The sequence below is a fragment of the Pelmatolapia mariae genome, linkage group LG14 (assembly GCF_036321145.2).
Source record: "Pelmatolapia mariae isolate MD_Pm_ZW linkage group LG14, Pm_UMD_F_2, whole genome shotgun sequence".
Lineage (NCBI taxonomy): Eukaryota > Metazoa > Chordata > Actinopteri > Cichliformes > Cichlidae > Pelmatolapia > Pelmatolapia mariae.
Genome location: NC_086239.1, coordinates 24349687 through 24373151, shown reverse-complemented (window position 1 = coordinate 24373151; position 23465 = coordinate 24349687). Strand labels below are relative to the sequence as shown.

The 23465-nt window shown below is 40.7% G+C and overlaps 1 protein-coding gene across 3 annotated transcripts in view; it reads left to right on the top strand.

Moving 5' to 3' along the window:
- Nucleotides 1-23465, top strand: part of schip1 (schwannomin interacting protein 1) — a 42869-nt gene extending 19404 nt beyond the window's left edge. For all 3 annotated transcript variants that reach the window (XM_063494290.1, XM_063494289.1, XM_063494291.1), the window contains 6 exons: nt 11937-12055; nt 13483-13600; nt 14212-14409; nt 20497-20620; nt 21288-21381; nt 22466-23465. In XM_063494290.1, coding sequence (XP_063350360.1) covers nt 11937-12055; nt 13483-13600; nt 14212-14409; nt 20497-20620; nt 21288-21381; nt 22466-22517 — 705 coding nt within the window. In that variant the 3' untranslated portion in view covers nt 22518-23465. The remainder of the gene's footprint in view (nt 1-11936; nt 12056-13482; nt 13601-14211; nt 14410-20496; nt 20621-21287; nt 21382-22465) is intronic.

Sequence of the window (23465 nt, the reverse complement as noted above, 5' to 3'; positions counted from 1 at the left end):
CCCTGTTTTCAGATTCTCGTGTAAATCTATAAATCTCGCAGCACCGTATTGCTGTCAGCAGCAGCAGCAATAACCAGCAGGGTGAAGGGTGATGGGGAGATTTATCAGCTTGGCCACAGTGTGTCATCCTGGGCTGGAGGAATATTGTCAGCTTGCCAAGGCCTGGAGGTGTGTGTGTGTGTGTGTGTGGGGGGGGGGGGGGGGGGGGGCACTCTCACTGAATGCTGAGTACTCCCACATGTAGTGTTTGTATGTACATATGTATGTGCGAAGATTGTTGTATATTTATGTTGGGGCTACATGAGCTCATGCAGTTTTCCAAGCTTGACTGGAAAACGATGGAGAGAGTTCAAGTGTAACTGTATATGAGGTGTGGCCTAATGAATTATAAATGAGAGTACAGTACAGTAGATCGCACTGGTAGATCATTCCAGCCTGACAGAACCAATCGATAAGTTGGTGCAATAAGCAAAAATCTATGGAATTACTGTCAATATTGTTTTCCATAGTTCACCAGGCCATAGACCTTAATACATTATGTTTGTATAATGTAAGTGAAAAGCATACATTTACACAGAGATAAACATATGTATTTAACCCTATTTCCTTTTCTCTGCTAATACTAACTTGAGCTTTACGTGCTTCTTTTCAAGGCCCAAACTTAATGCACAAGCATGTGATGCTGTACAACTTCTTTCCAGTGCTCATGTTGCTTTTTGGGCATGTTTCTGATTTATCTTTTAATCAGTCCTTTAGCAGTACTGGCCCTAAGTCCAGCTCACGGTTTGGCTTTCAAAATTGTGCAAACTGCAGAAAATAAGGCTTAACTTTTGGACTTTCGATGCATTTTGGTGCAAAGCAGAGGTCTGAGTCATTGTCGGTTTTAAGGCCTTCTTGCTGACAAACATCACCCATGGGGTAATGTCGTAATTACCCAAGCCAAGATGTGGTCCTGATATATTTATTTGATTCACAAGCGTAGTGTTTCTTTGTAATGTGGAAAAACTGACACTGATAGTTCAAAACCACATTTGTTTTTCCTAAGACATGTCGAGCTCTTCCTCATGTGTTTTGGATTTTCGGATGTGGACGTCTTCAGACCTTTTCTTTGTAGCCCGTGTGAAGGTTTTACTTGTGTGGCCCACTTGAGATCAAATTAGGTTGCATGTGGCCCTTGAAATACCTTTCGATTTATCTGGCTGACCTAAATACACCACTGATTTGGCAGGTTATACTGTAGCCCACACTAAACTCAGGACAGAGCCAACACATAAAAGAGAAATGTTATGAAATTATATTAAAAAAAATACTAAAAACTTTTGTGCGTATCGTATTATTAACATAAGAGTCATAACTCATATTCCCTTGCCTATATGGACGGGAAGATCAGAAGGGAAAATAAGAGCATTTCTTTCCCTAAAAGACACCCAGACAGTATCATTTTTGGATTAATTGCATTGCATCATGATGTATGTGGATGGGATTGCATGAGTTTTGAGTTCCTTAACATCACTCTAACAGTATTGTGCAATTTACCAGAATTGGAGCTCCCTCAAAAGCATGCCTCAGTGTGAGTTTTGCAGACTTCCCGATGGGCTGCCCTGTGTTCCTTTCACAGCCCAATTTGTTTGGAACACAGAGCATCGCCATGGAGAAATTCTTACCACGTTGCTATGGTAGCAGACCCCGTTCTTTTCCTCGTCTTTCCAAAATAAGATCAGATGAGAATATGTGGCATTACTTTCAAACGTGTCAGTAAAACTGGTATGATAATGACATACAGATATTAGAAAGATAATAAACAGTAAAGATGTGATTGTACAGCATGTGCACACGCATGCGTTTGTACTATTATCTTTGTGAGGACATTGGCATATTATGTATTTCGTAAAGCAAAACCTTTATCCTAAAGCCAGGTCTTACCCCTTCAACACACCTTGTGAAGTGTGTCAGAAAATGACGAGCAACCAGACTGTCCTCACTTCCTGCAAGTGTCCTCACCCCTGAGTTCTCAATTCTGTATTGGTCCTCACAAAGATAGATATACAAGTACAGAAACACACATAGCGCCACTGGCCTTGGATCCCAGGCGCTCAGGAGGTGCCAGGAACCCTCTCCCACAGTCACCCTCTGTTCACTTGGAACAATAAGCCTTTCTGTGTGTGTATGTGTCTCTCTGTCTTTCATACTCGCTCTCTCAGCTGACCATAAAGTCAAGTCATCACCTATACTAGAAGAACTAACTTGCATGTGTGCAGGCTCGTGTGTGTGTCTCAAATGTAGCTTAAAGTACCCACAGTTCACTTCGCCTTTGAACTCTCAATAGGGAATGTTTGCGCTAGTGAGTGGATGTGCTTTGTTTGCCTAGGTAGACCAGGTAACCAATTCCTCCCAGCCTCCTATCAAACTTGAATCAGCGGTGACTTCACCTTCACGATGAAGTCAGCCTCAGTAATGAAGTAGAGATCCAGCGGGGCAAACTCTGCCCCACCCTCTAGCTCCAAACAGGCCGCTCTCACTGACGGCTACCACTGGCTTTATCCGCCTGTGCATGTATGTGTGTGTTGCATGTATTGTCCCCAGCAGCACCCCAGTGTGGGTGGGTTCAGGAGACAGCCAGACAATTCGCTGTACTCTGCCCATAATCCACAGGGATCAACGCTGAATCAAATCCACTTCCTATATTTTCCACTTAACCCTTCTGTGTGTGTGTGTGTGTGTGTGTGTGTGTGTGTGTGTGTGTGTGTGTGTGTGTGTGTGTGTGTGTGTGTGTGTGTGTGTGTGTGTGTGTTCAAAAGCTCTTTGATGTTATCATCCAATTGCATTATTCCCCAACTGTCTTCCTCTTTGATATTTTTTCTCGTGTTATTCTCATCTGCGTGCTCTCTCACTCTGAGCAGAGAAACAGATGAATGTGACTCATGTTCATCAGTAACACTTGGCATTCTCTTCCCTCTCGTCTTCTCCTCACAATCCTCGTGTACCCCTTTGTCCTTGGCTGGGTATTTTATTTCTTATCTGATATCTTCATCTTTCCTTTAGATCCCTCACTGTTTAGCGTGATACATCATCTGAACCCACCTGTAGGCGGTGGTTTAATGCTTCAAAAATTAAAAAAAAAACTCTGTTTAACTTTCATGTCTACTCTGTTTGAGATCAGGGTTAGCTTGTCTAATTATACAAGGCTTTTAAGAGTACCATAGTTTCAGTTGTTGTTCCTAATACGTAATAATGAAGTGGATTTTAAAATACTGCTGCAAATACATCGTGAATATCTTAAGCTGTTTTCCCACATGAATTACAAAGAATGTTTGAAAGATTAGAGTACATATAATCCAGTACACACAAAACATGAAATACAGTAAACAAAACAAAAAGTGACCTTGAATTGTGAGGAAAAAGGTTCAAATTACAATGTCAGATGGAGCAAATGGTGATTATGATCTTCCCCCCAACCTGCTGAGGGTCCCGGGCGATTGTGCCCTTGAGATGACTCTCATTTCATACAGATTCTGAAGGTAACTAAGGATGGCACTGGATCGTAGCTAACACCCTCCACCTTCAATCAGGCTGGAAATGTATCCAAGTTATCTTATTTCTCATCTAGTACACTAACTACTGGAAATGATCCTCGTGGCCTGGGAAGACCTTATAGAGTATATGAGAAGCAGCACACATGATGAGCACTTAGAAAATGACCTGCTCTATTCTCAGATGAGCAAAACCTCACATTGCACAGATTTGGCTTTCAGGAGACGCGAGTTATAAACTTTATGTCTGATTCATCTGCATTTACATTAAATCTAAAACAACTGAAGGTAACATTGCATGTGTAAAATACTTTTCACTTCTGGGATACTTCAGATTTCTACCTTTGGAAATACAATATTTTTTGTATCTTGTTTTCCATTAAAAAATAAAACAAACCTTTAAAATACAACTGTGTATTGAATGCATTCTGCCTGAATAAAATATAACAGGAAGGAGTAAAAACAATAACATCAGCTGCAATCTGTCAGAGATGTGCTGGCATTTTGTCATTATGATGTAAAAATATAAGTGAGTACCTGATTTGTCATTCTAAGTTCTTGTCATACCGGCCATTTTTCTGTGTAACCGGCTGACGGTGTGTGTGTGTGTGTGTGTGTGACTGCGTGTGTTTGTGTGAAGTCATGTTCCCTGCAGTGTGAAGCTGCAGCCATATCTGGATATAATTTTCTGTCTGGGCAGCTATGACAAATATATGAGTCACGGGTCAATAACGTCTCACAAAGATGAGATCATTACACACCGTGGAGAGCTCAGATTGAAATTGTAAGTCACCGATACAAGGCACAAGCAATCTCTGTGTGTATGAGTGAGTGAGTGACTGTGTGTGTGCTTGTGTGCCAGACTAATGGTCTATTGTGCTCTGTCAGGGTTTATTTAGCTGGCCGGAGCTGTGGGGTTTGCTGGCTTTGGAGTCTGGACCAGGCACTATTTTTACCTTAGCAGGAAGGGAGTACACCACCTTCTCTGTTACATATGCTCACTCTTAAACATTCATTCACCTCCAGTGTATAGTCTGATTTGCAAAGTTTTATCATACACAGAAATCCTAGGTGGGACAGACTGGAAAGAGATATATGGAGCGAGAGATGACGCCCAGGAGGGCTTTTAGACACAACAAAAACCATCAAAAACACACATGGGCAAGCACAGTCCCCTACACACATACTGCGGCTATCCCTGTCTCATCGCTGAGGTGTCTCTTTTCAGACTGGTGGTGAGCAGCTGCTGTCCTCATGTCAGGGCATGAAGATGAAACAAACACCCATCTGAATTTCTCTCCTCGCTCTCTCTCTCTCTTTCCTGTCCTGAGCTGTGAGAGGCTGCCCTGGCCAGAGGGTGGAAGGTAGGGAGGGTCTAAAGGGGCTTTACCTCTGACAACTATGCTTTTTCAGTCCTGTGGGAGAGGCGGAATGAACCTATAGACCGAGCAAGCAGAGTATTCAGAAAGTGCAGGGAAAGAGAAACAGCGTCACAACATGTTAGGGTAAGACGAGGAGAAGACACCAGTAGAGGAGTAGATAGGGGTCAGTTGACTGGGATTATGATGCATTTTGACTGGACTAAAGCTCAGGAGTCAGTGTGGACTACAACCTACTGACTGGGACGTAGAAGGGAAAAGACAGGAAAACGGAGAAGGAGAGAAGGATGAGGGAGGCACTGGATAAAACGGATGTATGTGGAGGGGTGGATGATGTCATCAGGCAAGCGTCCAGTCTCTACCTCAGTGATGATTATAAAGAGGTAAAAAAAAAGCATGGAATCAAATTTTGATCATTAATTGCATGATTTGAAAGTCAGCAGGTGGATTATTTTAGGTAATATCCGTGCTCGTGGTTATGTTGGAGGTTTCTTCTACTTCGTGTCTGCCAACTTAAACCACTGAACATACTTTTGCTCTGTTTTATGACAAAAATAGAAGTTCAAACTTCATGCAAAGTGTAAAAGCGCTACTACAGAGTTCGGAGTTAACTCAGTTCCTAATGCAGGCATCTGTAATTTATTTATAATCAGTATGAAATGTTTTATTTGTTTAATCCAATCCAATGAATACACTAAACTGTGCGTTTTATGATGGCCCATTAACCTCACTGTGAGTAAAAGCCTTCATAAAGTGACTCCACCAAAGTCATTCTAGAAACAAGTCTTCTACACCTTTAAAGGCACTTATTTGGGAAGTTATTTGGAGGCCTTAATTTAACTTTAATGGTCATGGGGAGAAAAAAAACCTCTACAGAATCTGCTTAAAATCTGATAAAAATGCTTCAAACGTTTTCCTGATTTGGGCCCAAAATTAATTTTTAAAAGCTTATGTGCCATGAAAAGTTAAACTTCCACCTCAATCTTTGGTGGAATTTTCCCACAGATTTCAGTTCAGGGATTCTTTGAGTGCTTTGATGTCTTTGTAATATAATAATGTCTCTTACTGCAACTGGCCCAGAAATAGTCCAATGCAACACTGCACTGTGTAAGTCTGACATAACTAGTTCAAGGATTTGCTAGAGAGAGAGCTAATGGACTAATAGTTGTTGTTAGCTCCCAGTCTCCTCGGTGAACTAACTCACCTTCATACTGAACAGAGATGTGATAGTGAGTTTCAGCTTCTGATTTGATTTTCAGCAAGAAAAGTAATAAAAAAAATTTTTCCAAATGGCTGAACTTTCCATTTAATCCACTTTTGCGTGTTGTGCACAGCTGTGAATGCAGCCCAAAGACCGAGGCTGATGTAGTTTGGCGTTGAAGCACTTACATATTTGGGCCATTGTTATGACAAAACAGTATGAGTAACCAGGATTTTATTCTGTAACTCTGCTGCACTTTGCTCTACAAATACTCGGCCCTTCTGCTTGAAAGAATGCTCTAGTGTCACATGGTGGACCCATTGTCCTGTCCAAACCCACTTCATGCTCCTTATCTCTTCTGCCTCCCTTTGTCAGACCCACCCCCGCCCTTCTTTTTTTCCTTTCTCCCACCAAAACCCTCCCCCACCTCTTTTACCCCACATGAACATTCATGTGTAGCCCACTGCCACTTGTTGAGTTGTTCCCTTCCAATCTGAGTGACAGGAGCAGCCTTGCACTGACCTGCAGCTGAACTATATGGGGGGTCAAAGGTCAGGTCTCTTATCTGGGATGGAATGTTCCACTGCCTGGACAGACGGGTCTCAGATAGCATGAGAAGAGAAGACAGTCTTACACACACACAAACACACACCTCTTTAGAGACATTTAAAGAAATCTGTGCGCTTCCTCTGCTGCTGAGATGAGAATATCACTGCCGTGTAGATGGGAAGGCTCTTTCAGTAGTCAGTCAGTTTAGCCTACAGGGTGTAAAGCTGTCCTCATAAAGCTGTGAAGCAGGTGCCATCCTCAGAAAGTCATTATATAACTCTATGCCAAGAAGACCACGAAGATTTGACACTTTGTTCACTTTGATTTATTTAGGGGTTACTTAAACAAAATCTCATGTGCTATTTTACTTTAGATATGCTTCTAAGTAGCTATGCTGTGTAATGGATTACCAGCTGCTGCACATGCACTCGCTGTTTTCGAACTGTAATTGTACATTACAGTGGTACAGACAGTGTGGACAAGCAAGAAAGCAAAAACAGAAATGAGCATTTTCCCCTGGAAAAAATACAAAAATGTTACATTTTAAATGGCTTTAAATATAGTCAAGTTGATCCAGTTTTACTCTAAGCCTGCAAGAACATCTGTGTGAAATGTGAAAGTATGTAGCACAGTCATAACAACTGGCTCACACAGAAGACTTTGTGGCCTTGTTTCTGTTTGTAAAGCTGAGGGTTCAGCAGCATCCCACTGTTAGTCCTGGAAAATATATGTGAGTGAAGTCATCCCTGTTTGGATTCACACCATCACACAAAAATTTCATAACGCAGCAACGCACACGCACATCGACACGGCACCTTCGCTGAAAACAAGCACTTAGTCATGCCCAGGTGTGCTCCACTGTCGTGCATTTACTAATAATATACATGAAGACCTGAAGTCTGTGCTCACAAGAACGGCATTTTTGTGCAAGTGCATGTGTGATAACAGTGGGTTCTTGTTCTCAGTCAGGGAGTAAGGTCCGGGTCACTGAAAAGACTCCATTGTGCAGAAAAAGAGAGACCACTTTGTAAGGAATTGTGTGAAAAGAGATGAAGAAACCTTGTAGAGCACTCCTCAGCCAAAGCCAATACCATATGTCTCAAATTCAACAAAAGTGATCCCCATCTGTTCCAAACTTTAATATGCACTTCCCTTGCTCCACCTGTCCACCAAGTCTCCAGACACTCAGCCTTTAGTTTTTTGGGTTAATCTTGATGAAAAAAATAAAGATAATGCAGCACTGATCACATTCCTTAGCCAGCGCCTTCGCAAAGGAGTGAAGGGGTTTATAAATTTTAAAGAAACACTATCTACCACATATTTTAAGTTACAGTAAAAGAAGGCTTTCAGAGACTGAAATCAGAGAAAAGTCAAGCACAGCTGTACTGATTCATGCACATCCGCATTTACATGTAAACACGTCTCAGATCTTAACCACTGAAAAAATTCTGGCCACGAGAGCCAACAATTTTGTGGGAGGCAGAAGGAGGATGCTCTTTGCTGGCGCGGATAATTAAATTCATCTCCCTTCTCTAATATAGATTTTCAGGGAAGATTTGAAGGCTCAAAACAAGCACCCTGTCATCCACTGCCAGGCCTAAATCACCCTCTAGGCCTGCGGATGAATGGTTGTACTGCGGAGTGGAGAGGGGGAAATGCTTTTGTCAATGAGGGTTTTTTCAGCAGAGGAAATTGCTTGGTGATTTTGAGGAAAAACAGAAATTAGTCCAATTGTGTTGGTCCCAATCTAATTTGGAAAGTGATGGCTCTAGTGTTTAGGCCAGGAACTGATGGAGGTAGTTAGGATGATCTCTCATTCGGTGTCTCTTACTCGTTTCATGCATTAAAATGTTAATGTAATGGATCCAGCAATTTTCCATGTCATCATCAAGTGGAAATGCTCATTTGCGCTCTGTGGATTTTTAGTTTTTCTTCTTTCTTTGGAAGGATATTTAGCAGAAAAATTACAGAGTAAAGCGCACAGAAGAATGTTTGAATAGCAAACCTAATGAAAAGGAGGCTTTGTGTGCCTGGAGCCTGTGACTTGCAAGGTTTGCTTGTCACACCTGTAAGAGGTGGAAGTGAATATGGAAACTGTGACAGGATGTGATAGCTTCCTGCGTTTGAAAAGTATGTGATTAAACTGATTTTCAGTCAAGGGAGAAACTGAAACTAATACGAAATATTAACATTTAAAGAGAAAAAAACATGCACGTATTTTTTTTTCTGCCCATTTCACACTTCCTCTTGTTAGTTGCATATTCAACACCTTTCTAAAAGGTTTATGGATCTCTCATGATGACTGTTTTGCCACCTGCACGCACACACAAGCGCACAACGCAAACAAGCAGTATAACAGATGACGGCTATTCAATGACAGGAAGTTGTTTTGTCAGGCAGGTGTCAGATGCAGAGCTTTGCAGAGCCACATCTGCGTGATGTAGTTGTCTACTGTCACCAGGGGGCGATGTCAACAATATAACAGCCAGTAATGTGGGCAAACAAATGTGAAACCAATTTGTAGTGCGCTGTGGTGCTCGCCGAAGAAATGAGAATAAGTCAGGGTAAGTTCACCAGATAAGAACTTATCGGTCACAAGTCGTTAGCCAGTGACCACGCAGTGTCGCCCGGTTCTACAGTCAGATCCACACCTCACATTATCACCACCAGCAACACGCATGTGCGTCTCCATAGCCTCTGCGTTGGTTGGATTGTAATAATCCCTTCCTCTGTGTAGCCAAAGAGCTATGCTTACGGACACAAACACAGCAACATTAATCCGGCTTTAATCCAACTGCAGATCAGTGTTACAGTTTGACTCCCAGAGATTTTCCCACTTCTTTAGGGAACGTAATGTTGTTTTGTGTGTCTTCATATCAGTTTTGACAGTGCATCACGACTATACCTGCCAGGGGCGTAATTTCCAGGGGGGTTAGGGGGGTTATGACCCCCCCCCCCAATAATCATACCCAGCCAATATAACCCCCCTATCTTGCATAAATAGGCTGTTAAATTTTCTTTACTGATTTCAGAATTTATACAGATTTACTTATTTATTTAGACAAATATTCAGATTAAAAACAACCCTGGCTTTCCTGTATTCGTTGTTTGCATTATATAAAGGAGTCGAACCAGTTTAAGAGTATAACAGTAAAACTCATCAGCAGTGCTGTTAATAATTGCTCTTGAATATCATCAGTAACCAGCGTGTCCTTGAGCATCCCTGTTGCACATTATTGCAGCATATGCTTAGTCTTCTGCATCACTAATGTATTTAAATAACTCTGAACTCTGATGACTGGACATTAAATGTAAATCTGTGCTGCTGAGCTGAATAGTAAAACGTTATAAAACTGGATAAACACAAAGCTGTTAAATAGATCTGCATCTTTATGTCCACATACAGTCTGCTAACAGACGCCCCATAAGGTCTTCAACATGTTTTTACCTGTTGTTAAGGTGACATTAATAACATCCAAAATATCCCCTGAGCCTTCGTGAAGAATTCCTTCCCACCCATCCCTCATTTTAGTCTTTTCTTAGCTCTCACCACATGAGCGGAGCATGCAGTTACCAATGCTCAGTGAGCCTGCTGCTTTTGATTCTTACCTTTGCTTGGAGCTACTGTTCAATGGAGTAACATGAGTGACAGCTTTGTTGCAGTCAGTATGAGTGATGTGTAGTATACGTGTTTGACCTGCACTGTGCCACACAGGCTGCTGTTGCACCTTTGAAGCAGTGAATTGAAACTTTCAAGTGTGTTCTCCAGGGAGTGTCTCAAACAGAGCAGTGCCAGGTCCGCTCCTCAACATGCCAGTGCGTGTTTATGTGTGTGTGTGTGTGCTCGCTGCACAAGGAGTGTCTTGCGGCCTCTTGTGTGGAGTGGGATTATGTTAATATGTTAATTTGTCCTTAGTGAAGGCACTCTCACCAACGCCTGCACACAATTGTCAAGAGAGATAGGCAGTGAGAGAGGAAAGGTGGGAAAGAAGGAGTTGAGAAAATGAGTGGGAGAGAGGTGAAGGTGTGATGTGCGATTTGGAGTAGCGTAACAAACAGAGTGAACCGCAGAGAGATAGTTTGATGGAAGGGTTAGGATGGGCCTGAGGATGAAGATGAAGAAGAAAGCATGTAAATGGAAACAACAAGACAGATGAGCAAGGTGAAATTTTTTAAGATGGTTTGCATGAAAATAGGAAGGAGATAAAGTAATGGACAAACTCGCAAAGACAGGAATAGTGACTATCAGTCAGGCAAACACCACAGGTATCTCTTTCCTGCTTAGCACATTCTCACCTCAATCTTACGCTCTCCTTTTTGCCAATTTGCCTTTTCTAAGACAGAAATACAGGCCAGAAATATGGGAAAGAAAGAGACTACAGACAGAGCAGGAGTGTAGCAGTTACATGATATATATCTTAGCACAGTACCCTGGTTCCCATAAGACGTTAATATGTCATCATTATGGATAGCTTTGCTGTGCACAAACCAAATAGTTGATTTAACCTCAAATCATGTAAAGCTTTGTTTTGTAAACCTTTCCCTCCCTTCAGGTCCTCAGACTCCCATTTGAGAGAAGGACGTTTAAGCACTGCAGTGTTTGGGGCAACTGTGTATCAAACAACCTGCAAAAAATTCTGCAGAGCTTGTCCTTCAAAAATGTGACGCCACAGTTTGAGTGGGTCACTAGTAGCGTGCATCTCTGCCTGCTGTGTTCACCTGTTATCAGCAGAGGCGAGATGGGTAGCTGGTGCGATTTTGTATGAGCACTACCCGTGCTGAAGCTGTCCTGAGCTAGACCGGGAAGAGGCAAGGCAAGAGAAACTCTGAAACTGCGTTGTTTGGAATTCCTGCACCTTTAATTATGTATGAAATGTGCATTAGAGTAATTTCTCAGGGGTTTATCCTATATAAACCCGTGCACGTCATCTGTGATATCAAGTGTTGTTCTCTGAATCAACAGTACCACCTCCTGGTGAATCCTGGTACTGTCAACTTCTAAAGGTCTAATATTTCAAAAACAGTTTTTTTTTAGTAAATCAGCCTACACCATGCTTTGTATCAAAGTTGGCTAAGACAGATGCTGCTATAGATATGCTTGCATTTTTGGTTTGTACAGTCAGAAAGTGATCAGGGTGGCACTGCTTTCTATCTGTGCATGTCCTGCGGGATGAGGCTTACTAAAGGGGAAGACACTTGGCCTAATTTCGAAACTGCAATATCAGTCATCAAAAAGATTACAAAAAGTAACCAAATCCTGTTAATTTACTGTTGCAGGCCCAGAAGAATGAGCGGGAGTCTATCAGGCAGAAGTTGGCCCTGGGCAGTTTCTTCGATGATGGGCCGGGCATCTACACCAGCTGTAGCAAGAGTGGCAAACCCAGTTTGTCCTCAAGGTAACACAGCTGACATCTCTCATATAAGCGTGTGACTAACACTTGGAAAGTGTTTGATTGTGTGTGTGCGGTCTTTTGTTCGTTTGTTTGTTTGTTTTGTTGTTTTATTTTGAAGTGTGTGTGTGTGGAGGGGGGGGGATGTTATGCGGTCACATAATTCTCTAAATGTGAAAGTGCGCTGAATAAAAATGTATATCTATCAAGTTCTCTTTACTGTCATTGGCAGCTGAGTGGGGTAATGTCATATAGTCAGACCTTGTGGTTTTTCACTTCCCAAGAAAATACCAACATGTGTATGCACAGAAACACACACACACGTACACACACAACCTCCTACTTGTACCTTACTGGAACTGCAGTGCTCATCGTATCCCCGTGATTCGAATCAAGTGGATTTCTCATTATTTGTGGTTAATCGTCAAAGGGCAGTATTGTGCAAAATAAGATGCGCTCATCAGTTTGACATTAACATGATGTTCTCGAGAAAACCCTGAAATGAGGAGCTTAGTACATTTATGAATTTTTCTTTTCTTTTTTTTTTAAAAATGAAACTCAAAATATTGGAGTACCAAAAGACTGTTTACAACATGACACACGTCTCGGGCATTTCCATCTCTTTCTATTCAGTGCTAATTGTCAGCTGATATATTAACCAATGCTAATATGTCTGAGCCAGATTTATATTGCCAAGCATATATATATATATATATATATATATATATATATATATATAGATATAGATATATATATATATATCAGCCAGGTCCTACACTGTTTATTGCTGAACTTCAGTTTATCGTCTCCTGGTTGTCAAAAAGTCACTTTAGTGGCCTGTGCAATCTATTAAATTCAGAGAGTGTTTTGATTCTCCTTCTCTCAAAAAACCAACCAGCCACTCAGGTCCTATTTTTATTGGGACTGATTGGATCTATGCTATGTAATCAATCACCTCTGTTTGTAATTACTCTATTGAATTAAGCAGATTATTGATCCACAGTGGGATGGAGCTACACCTTGCGATATTCTGTTCTTCCATGGCACAAATACACCACCTCTGCTCCCAGGCAGATTGCAGCAGACCTATCTGAGGCCACCTGGATCGATGCAAAGGGGAGATGATTAAAAACAAGAGCCCTCTTTAATTGTATCTTCAGCTGGCACTTTTCTCTGCTGATGAAGGGCACTCGTTTCTATTGGGATCTTTTTTCCTATTCCTGTATTTCTGTGTTTTAGCACATCAAAGTTTGTGTTTGCTCTCTTACACTCACAGCACTCCTTGTAAGAGCAGCAGTGCATCAGTGTTCATTTTGGTGTTGCTCCAAGTCTGCGTCAGTCACTGCAGAATCAACTAACAAGTGAACCAACTTAACGCTCGCCCGCTTTGTGCTAATATTGTTTTTCTCTGTGTTTTCACGCCTCTCTTTCAGGCTGCAGAGTGGGATGAACCTACAAATCTGTTTTGTCAACGATAGTGGCAGCGATAAGGACAGCGATGCAGACGACAGCAAGACGGAGACTAGCCTGGACACACCTCTGTCCCCTATGGTATGCACAGATGCCCACACGTCCACCACTGAAGCCCATGCCAAAATTGACTTAAATCCTGATATCACTATGCGATGTTTATTACTGATGATGTGAAAGTAGCAAAGTGTAAAGATTTGATTGTATCAACAGATAATCAAGAAATAATAAGAATGAAAGCAGATTAGTGGGAGGAATAGTGTGTTCAAAATGAATCACAGAGATAACTGGCAGTTTAGCACCTTTATGAATTTCTGTGCTCATGTTTTCTGCGCTGTTCACCAGTTCACCAGTTCACAGTTCCAATGAAAAGCAATTTGGTAGGTGCTCGCTGAGGCCACGGATGACTGGCTGCGATAACCTGTTATCACACTGAGACATACTTAACAAAATGAGAGGGAGAAAGATCAAATTTGAGCCTTGTGTCGCACCCATGTGTATAATGACACTCTCATCAGTGTTAAAATCTGCATACCAAAATGCCAAGAAGTCATGAGCGTTAACTCCTTATTACTTCCTCTTTCTTGTGTGATCCATATGTTATTTTCCCTCTAACTTCCAATTGTGTTTCCTCTCTCCTTCAATTATCCTTTTCCCATTTTACCTACTCCCTACCTTCCTCCTCCCTGCAGTCCAAACAGAGTTCTTCCTACTCGGACAGGGACACCACAGAGGACGACTCGGAGTCTCTGGAGGACATGGACTTCTTGAGTCGACAGAAGAAGCTGCAGGCAGAGGCTAAACTGGCTCTGGCTATGGCCAAGCCCATGGCCAAGATGCAGGTGGAGGTTGAAAAACAGAACCGCAAAAAGTCACCAGTGGCTGACCTGGTCAGTTCCAGAAATCTGAGGCTGTCTGTTTAGCTGTTTATTCATTTATTTCCTTTTTTTTGCGTGTTACTCATACAATCTTTGACCTTTCACAAGTCATTTTAAACAGACTGGCATGACGGAGTGGTGATTAAGCGCTATACAGATATTATTAGACTTAAACTTTCTTGATTAAAATTAATTAGTTTTTAAAAAAACAGGGTGATGATGTTGTCAGTGTATTTTACACTTTCTCTTCTGGGGTCCAAAATGGCCAAAACATCATAAATATTATTATTACAGGACTAAAAAGACAATTTTTAACAGTGTATGGATCTAACAGCTGACTTCTGACTCATGTAAACTGTAAGATAGACTGTTTAAGACATTATACATGCTGGAGTGACCCTTTTTAACTAAAGTAGCAGCTGAAAGAAGCTCGTGAAGCTCATGTGAACAACCTTAGTTAATTAGAAGCTTTTCTACTTTTGCTCAGAGAAGGTTTAGAGTATGTCTAGGCCAGATCCTGTTTTTATATGAGCCATAAATAATTTTATTTATCCAAGAGTGAAAGCCTAGAGAAAGTGAAAGATGAGCAGTTTAGGTGATGTCCCTGAGGACTGACACTTTTACTGTTTGCTAATAATCAGGGGAAGACGCGTCTTGTAGCCCTTAGGATTGTAAATGCTCTCTCTCAGTGGCACTTTTCTGACACGGCTTACGCTGGGATGTAATGGAAACAAATACCAGTCAAAGCCCTCCCACCCCTCCTCTGTTTCCTCTCCTCTTCTTAAAGAGAGGAAGGTGATGACAGCCCTGCTCATCATTATTTCATTCATTTATGTCTGCCCCGCTGCCTCCTCCGGAGCACGCACGCCAAGGGACACTCACACATCCACGGTGTCACAGATGCACACTGTGTTTCCACGCGCACTTGAAGGCAGAACTTTTTTACTTATTCAGAAAAGAGAAGGGCAGCTCGCCCGGGTCCATCTATAATTCATATGCCAGAAAGCATCGACTTTGGTGTTCAGGGATGTAGCAGTGCTCAGCAGTCAGAAGACATCACCGTCACACGCGGACACAACCCGCAGTGAATTTTAAAATGTTTTAAGACTACAGCTGCCCGCCCTGTCCGCAACACCAGAGATCTGTTAAACTGCGTTCATTACAAATGTAAAGTGGTGAACGGTGATTCCCAGCTAAGAGTGCTTTTACCACAAGTGGTTCGTCTGCAGGGCTCAACTAATTTGAAAAGTGTAAAATTATAATTTGTTTAAAAAAGACGTCCTTTAAGTTATCTTTACAAATTAGTGTAATGCTTATCTTAGTGAGCTGAGACAGAGGAAGTCAGAATAAATTACACCCTGTTTAAATTCTAAGGTTTTACATATTAAAAATAATCTGGTCCTTAACAGTTCTTAAATTTAGGTAAATACCTCAGGTGAACAAACCATGACATGTTACACTGTGTATGTATTTAATATAAAACTGAGCCAACATGTCAAAGCAGTGTGTGTGAAAACGTAAGAACACCCTTACTGCTTCCATAGGAATTAAAACTGTAAGCAGCAGCAAGGTGCATGCGATTAACGACTGTGAAGTTTCAGGTGTGGGTTAGAGAAATGCCAAGGAGGAAAGACATAAGGAATGACCATGCATCATTCTAAGAAAGATTATTCACAAGTGGAAAATACTGAAGGCAGTAGTCAGTCGTCTCAAGAGTGGATGTCCCAGGAAATTCACCCCAAGGTCACACTGTGCAATGCTGAGAAACTGTAAAACCCCCAAAGCCACAGCTCAAACTCAGTCAGTTAGCATAATAAATGTTAAAGTTCATCACAACAAAATCAGGAAAAACACTGAACAAGTACGGCTTATTTGGAAGGGTTTTGGGCAGCAAGGCTCTTCTGTCTTAAAAAAAAACAGGGAAATGCACTTTTTCAGTTCAGTTTCATTTATATAGCTCCAAATCACAACAGCAGTCGCCTCAAGGCGTTTTATTTTGTAAGGTAAAGACTCTGCAGTTATACAGAAAAAGCCCCATCAATCATAAACAAACAAAAAAAAAAAACACGACAGCATGGATTATGTTTGCAAAATTGCAACTGAACGAACCACAAGACCTGTGGAACAGTGTCCCTTGGACAGATATTTGGCCACAGCACTACATTTGGGGAAGTCCAAACACTGCAAATCAACACAATCAGCACAAACACCTCATACTGTGATGATTTGGATTTGTTTGGTACCCCCACAACTCGAGCAACTTGCAGCCATTGAGTCGACCGTGAACTCCTGTGTTTCCCAAAGTATTGTAGATCTAAAAAGATCAATTCTCCAACAGCTAAAGCTTGGCATAAAGCGTCATCCAGCAGAACAATGATCCCAAGCACAGTGCAGATGTACAACAAAAGACTGAAAAAGAAATGACTCAAGGTGCTGCAATGATCCCGTGAAGGCCTAGTTTGTACTATGCCCTGATATGTAAAACTTTTTGTTATACACAGCTTTCAATAACCCGAGTCAGGTGTAGACTTTTTATGTTTTATACAAAGTCTGTTTACAAAACCTTAAAGTCAAGATATCTTGAAGAAAACTAGCTTTTCCAAAGCAAGAATGGGTCAAGATAATTAAAGTAGCACTAAAACTCTAAGGATAAACAGGTGAAATAGTTAATTGCTAAATCATTATCCTTCTTTAGCTCTGTGTGGATAAACTAAAGATAAACAGGTAAAATATTAGTTAGCTAATAAAGCTAAAGCTACATTACTAACAAACAGTTAAAATATATACAAAGAGTTTTAATATATACCTACAGGTGACAGGTTGAATAAAAAATTAAAGATAATCCATAAAGAGTTCAAATATGAGCTAAAGCTACTGCGTTTGTAGCTAATACTAGATGCTAATACTACTTACCAACTGAAAATACTACTGGATAAACAACAGGAATGATACGCTTAAAGTAAGTGATTAAGTTTCTGATGAAGTGGCCTGACCTGCCGCTGGGCAAGAGAAAAGAACGGAAACTGTGGCTTGTGCAGTGAGATTACACCTAAACGTCTGTCTGCTGGTTAGAGAGTCGTCCTAAAATTTCAAGCAGAATCACTGAGAGAAAGTGAGAAAATCAGTGAGGGAAATGGGGGCAATAATTTGTTTCCACTGTAAAGCCTCTAGTTTCTTTCTTGACTTCATTCACAAAGCTTTACAGCTCCTCAATATGACACAGAGTCATCACTGGAAATTATCTTTCTGGTTTTGAATATTCAGATGACAATTAGCAGTACGGTCAGTCTACCACAGAAACTCAGAAGTTGAGTCAGGCCTAATACCAGTCTCAAGCCTTTCCCATGGCCCACGCATGCTGACATCACATTTCTCCTTATGTCACTCTCAAGTGACCTTCTTGTACATAGCCAATTTCCCGAAACTGAAACTGACGCATGACAGCCTCATATATACTTGCTCCGGTATTAATGTGAAAGTGAAATGAGACTACCAAGAAGAGCGAGCCCACGCACGCCTTACGAAAAGAGAGCATGAGTGCGTTCTCTTCGCGTTTATCTCCACTAAGGCTGGAGGTGAAAGTGGGCCACGACAGAGGAAACGGGCACTGGATGCAAAGATAAAGAATGCAGATTGGTTGAGACAGATTGTTAAGAGAGGCAGAGAAAGAGAGGAAATGATCCACCCAGGTGAGCCTCACTAAGCACACGTGATGCTTTAGTGCTTTTATTGCATCTGAAGGAACCGGCGCTAGTGCAAGCAGAATTCTGATATACACAAAACCAGCAGAAGTGCCTGAAAAGGTTTAAAAAATATATATACATGCACAGCACAGATTCTGGCATGTTAAAAGTAATAGTGAAGGGAGAGTTTAAATATCTAATTTCTCATCTCTTTCTCGTCACTTGTCTTTGATTACGTGCTCGATGTTTGCACTACCAATGCAACCGACTGTGATTTCTTGCTAACTTGCAGCATCAAAAGGTTCCAAGAAAAGAGAGGTGATATAAATGTAAATGAGATATGAGATGACTCTGTGAAGTAAAAATAATTCAGTGGTCTCACTGTTGGCCCCTGCTGGAGAGACAGCACCCCACAGAGACACCGAGTTCATGTGCTGTGGACTTGTATAAGGTGCTGTCAACATGTTTGTGAACAAACAGTAGCGCCTACTTGAAATCCCCCAACTTTTCTGCCGCTCAAAGGAAAAACAAAGGGAAATATATCCTTTTGTTTCACCAGGGAAGCAGGAGCTGGGAAGCATTCATTCCTTTTGCAGAATGCAAACGGAAAGCGTTCAAGCAAAACAGCTGACTCTTTTATTTCCCACTCGGATTCACTTTCACTGCCCTTATTCTGCTGATAATTCCTGACAGTGTGGGTTTAACCGGGTTCACGTTTGTTTTTCTTAAGGTTGTTTTTTGAACACACAAAAAAATGTAAATCTAATCAGGCTCAGATGTCAGATTTAAGAGTCTGGGAGCAGTGAATGACAGATCAAATAGTTATAAGATTGAATGTAAAATAGAGATTCAATGAAACATAATTCAGAACTTGTTCTTATCCATATAAAAATGTGTCCCTTTTCTTTTAAATCATGAAAAAAGACATTCAGGTTCAAATAGTACAGAGTCTGTTTTGTTGCAAGAGTTAAATCATTTGACACAAACACTTAAGGATTACCAATTGGATTCAGGGTTTTTGCAACTGGAAAACAAAACAAGCATTCGTTGTCATCCAGAAGTCAAAATGTTGCATTATTAACTCAAAATTTCAAATCAACGTTCAGAGTAAATAACTAAAAAAATGAGAAAATCCATTGAAATTTTGAGATATTGAACTGAAAATTAATTTTTCTGGTTATTTTTCAGTGGCAGAAACAAGCTTCCACAGTGAAGTTACAATAAACTCACACAGGATTTTTAGTAAAACTGAATTTATAATCTTTGGTGATTTAATAAAACTCATTGGAGATTATGTTGAAATTGAAATGACATAAGTTAAATTTTATACTTCTATAAGTTATATCAAAGATAAAATACCAGCTTTAATTCTATGGGGTACATAATGTATTTCATGTGTGTTTGGGTAAATACTTACAAAGCTATTACCTATTCAGTGTTCATACTGTACTTTAAAAGAGATTGTCAAGAAAAAGAAAACACGTCTAAACATTAAAAACCTTAAAATGTAGGGAGCTGGTAATTCTTAAGTTGGATCAAATAATGCACGAATCAAAAATTCTGTTATCGCTGCTGTCAAAAAGTTATTAAAGTTATGAGTTAAGTGTTTGAAAACAGAGCAAATGAGCAAATCGCTGGAAAGCAATTTCTGTGTTCACAAAACAATCAGTCCTTCGGTTTCTGTCGAGGAAATAAATGTGTAGAAAAGCTGCGGTGAGGAACTGAAAACATGTACAGCATTTGCCATGTTTTACCATAGAAATATAATTAACCCTTTAAAGTCTGAACCATGAGATAATTGCCAGAAAAATCACATTTGTTTTAAAAAACTGGAACGTTTATTGAAGCCTCTGAAAAATTGGAAATAAACCAAAAAAATGAATATCAATTTGAATATATGAGTTTTCGCTGCATTCGGCATTCGTTTCTTTAAACTAACATAAACATATAAGGGGGTTTAAAAAATCACTGATGATGTAGAGGTCTCGAAAACTGATGTATCAAATATGATACACTTGGCGTTACAGCGATAAAACGTATAAACATAAAATATAAGATGATGAGGACGAGCCACTTTCCAGTGGAGTGAGGGTGTGAAGGGCAATTTGTTTCTAGGTTTGACTGTTTGGTTTAAAGGGTCAGGATCATGAGCTGTAGTCACAGCCTTTATGGAGCTTTTTGCACGTTGTATTTAAGGAATATTAAATGCATCACTTTTCTGCTAATTTGATCAGTTTGTCATCTGAAAACATTCAAATATAAATATTTTTAAAAAGTAAAGAAGTCAGTTGTGCATTTTGTGCTTTGGTTATTAGCGTGAGGTTTCACTATCCAATTAGGGAAAACACATTGTCTAACCGGGTTTTCTGTTCTTGTTTTTTCTCCCCTACATAACTCTGTGTGTCTATTTCGGCAGCTTCCACACATGCCACACATCAGCGAGTGTCTAATGAAAAGGAGCCTGAAGCCCACCGACCTGAGAGACATGACAGTGGGACAGCTCCAGGTTATAGTAAACGACCTGCACTCCCAGATTGAAAGTGAGTTGACCACACGCCCAGAATACAAACAGAATCACGGTGACCTCTGCTTTCACTTGCAGAAATGAGCAAGAGATAAACTGGGGAAAAACATGCACATACATAGTGACCCCTACCCTTTTTAGTGGATGTGAAAGTACTTTTATATATAAGTTAGTCACTTCAGAGAGTTGTACCAGTTAACAGCTTCCCCTGAGCATTTACTGTTACTGCACGGTACACATCATTGATCCCTGTACTGCTGGATGAATAATCTCGCATCTTACATAAAAAAGTTCCAAAAATCCCCATGAGTCCAAAAGCACGAGTTTGTTTTTACTTACAAAGCAGACTTTCCCTGTTGAAAATATCTTTAGTTTATGCTTCATATTTTCTGGCAACACTGAAGGAACAATAGCTGTAACATGTGATATTAAAGACAGCGAGAGCAGTGTGAGTGTGTGTGGTCAGACTGCTCATAAAGTTTTCAGTGGCCATGTTATGAACCCATAATGGGAATTTGAGGGGATCACTTCCAGTGTTTCTTGTAGATTTAGTATCTATTGTTAGGATCACAATGGATCAGTTGTGGTAATTGTGGTGTTTCCCTAGTTTCAGTAGTTTAAATATGAAATTATGCTTTATCATTGTGGTCAATGTCTGTTCCGCGTGTTATCGATCTCTCCAGGTCTCAACGAGGAGCTCGTACAGTTGCTACTGATTCGGGATGAGCTACACATGGAGCAAGACGCCATGCTGGTTGACATAGAGGACCTCACCAGGTGGCAAAGCACTTTTCAACTATTTGTTCACTGCATGTCCCACTATTTATTTAATTTTTTCACTTATAAAAAAGAACGCAAGCGATTCATTCGTACACATATTTTGCATACACATTCAAACCTGTGAAAATGTGGTCAGCTATCCGATTTTGCACTGCTCTCTCGGTGGCTGCAAAAGTCTTTGCGCAACTCCTTATCACATGTGAAGTAGTTCTCCCTCAGAGTTGTAAACACTTGTAAGCTGTAATGTCTTAAATGTGCAGAGTTCCCCTTTGAGTAAACATTACTCAAATGTGAGTAATTAATCCATTTGTAAGGGACTGTTTTCAGCTGTGCATGTAGCTCCTGAAGCAAAATTAATGGTGATGCATGTGAAGGTGAACATGCCACCCAATGCACCTGTGCACCTAAGAGATTTTAGTAGATTTTTTTTTTTTAAACCAAAGAAGTTTTTTACATTTTACACTGAGAGGTCAAGACTTTTCAACTTAATAAAAAGAACCTCAGCGATCTAACAGTCCCCTATGAGCAAGCGCTTGGGGAGACAGAAACTTCCCTTTGAAAGGAAAAAACCTCCAGCAGGCTCAGCAGGTTAGCCAGGGCATGTGGGGATCAGATATTCAGCTTTAGCTGTTGGTGTTGTTCTCTGTGCGTAACCGTTTCTGTCTGTCTGTTTGTCTGTCTGTTTGTTAGCGGTCTAGCATCCACAGTTTTCTAAATTTGGTGTGATGATCGATACCAATTTGTTGTCAAGGTGGTACCAAATGCAAAAATCATAAAAACTTTATATTATCCACAATTTTTTATTAATCATCTTCAAACTCCCCAATAACATACTAGGCTTTGGGGGACATGAAAAAAAGTCAAGAAACCAATTCAAGTAACTTGTTGTATGAACGGGCATGGAGAGAGCTATACATCAGACTTTGGCTCATCATATTGTGACAATGTTTTAGTGTAGCCCTCGCCCTTCAGGGGGAGTTGCACTGCTTGAGTGCTCTTGTTTATCTTTGGATTTGTTGAGTCACTTAATTCATCATTTAAGTGTCAATATAAATATAATATAAAACTTTTCTCTTTCCAGGCATGCCGAGAGCCAGCAGAAACATTTGGCTGAGAAAACCCTATCCAAATAAGATGCCCCCAACCCCCACCCAAGCACCCCCCACCCTAACACTCCCCACCCTTACCTCCAATCCGCTTCCCTATGCCAAGCTTAGTCCCCTGCTCCCAAACAAACTTTCCCCCTCCAGCCATTCCACCTCTGCCCCGTGTCGATCCGAACCCCTCCCCGCTTGTCCTAAGTACTTTGCTCCTCGCTGCTTCCCTGTCCCCTCCCGATCCTCCCCATCTCCTTTTCTGTCCAACTCACTGACTTCAGCGGTAGCAGCAGCACAGAAGAAGGCCGCCCTCGTTCATTCGCTTCTGTGGTTTTCTCCCAGCGCAAAGGACGGTGTAGCACGTCCTGTTTCCTGGGAGAGGAGGCAACTGATTGTGTGTCGTCATGGATTCTGTCCCCCAGCTTCCTGTGCAGTGATCGGCCTCGCTTTGCTCTTGTTTCTTTTTTTAACTTTCTACATTCACCACTAAATTATGACTGTTCAAGCTCAACAATTGTGGAGAAAAAAACAAACAAAATAATAGTGAAAAATTTAGTAGAAAGTCAGTCATGAGATTTTAAAAAAGAAAAAAAAAGAAACAACGCTGTATGAGAAAAAAAATCATGGAAAACTAACTTCAGACCATTTTAAGTTGGACGGTAATTAAAAGTATTTCAGAGTCGACCCGTTTTTATTCTGCACAAATGGTCGTTTTCAGCTGATGAGAAATGTTTGTTTGAAGGTGCTATAAGAGTGTAAAAGGAAAACATGCCTGCCTTGTAGTGGAGTTGTAGATTTTTTGGTAATACGTTCACTCTAATTGCTCTTCAACATTTTGTGAATGTTGATTTTCTGACACGAGTCATTTTAAATGAATAAGTGTGTTAATATTGTTTTCATCCTACTGTATTCAGATACTTTATTTGAGGGAAGAAATGTTTATGTACAGATATGTAAAATAAAGAATAAACTTTGTTTCATATA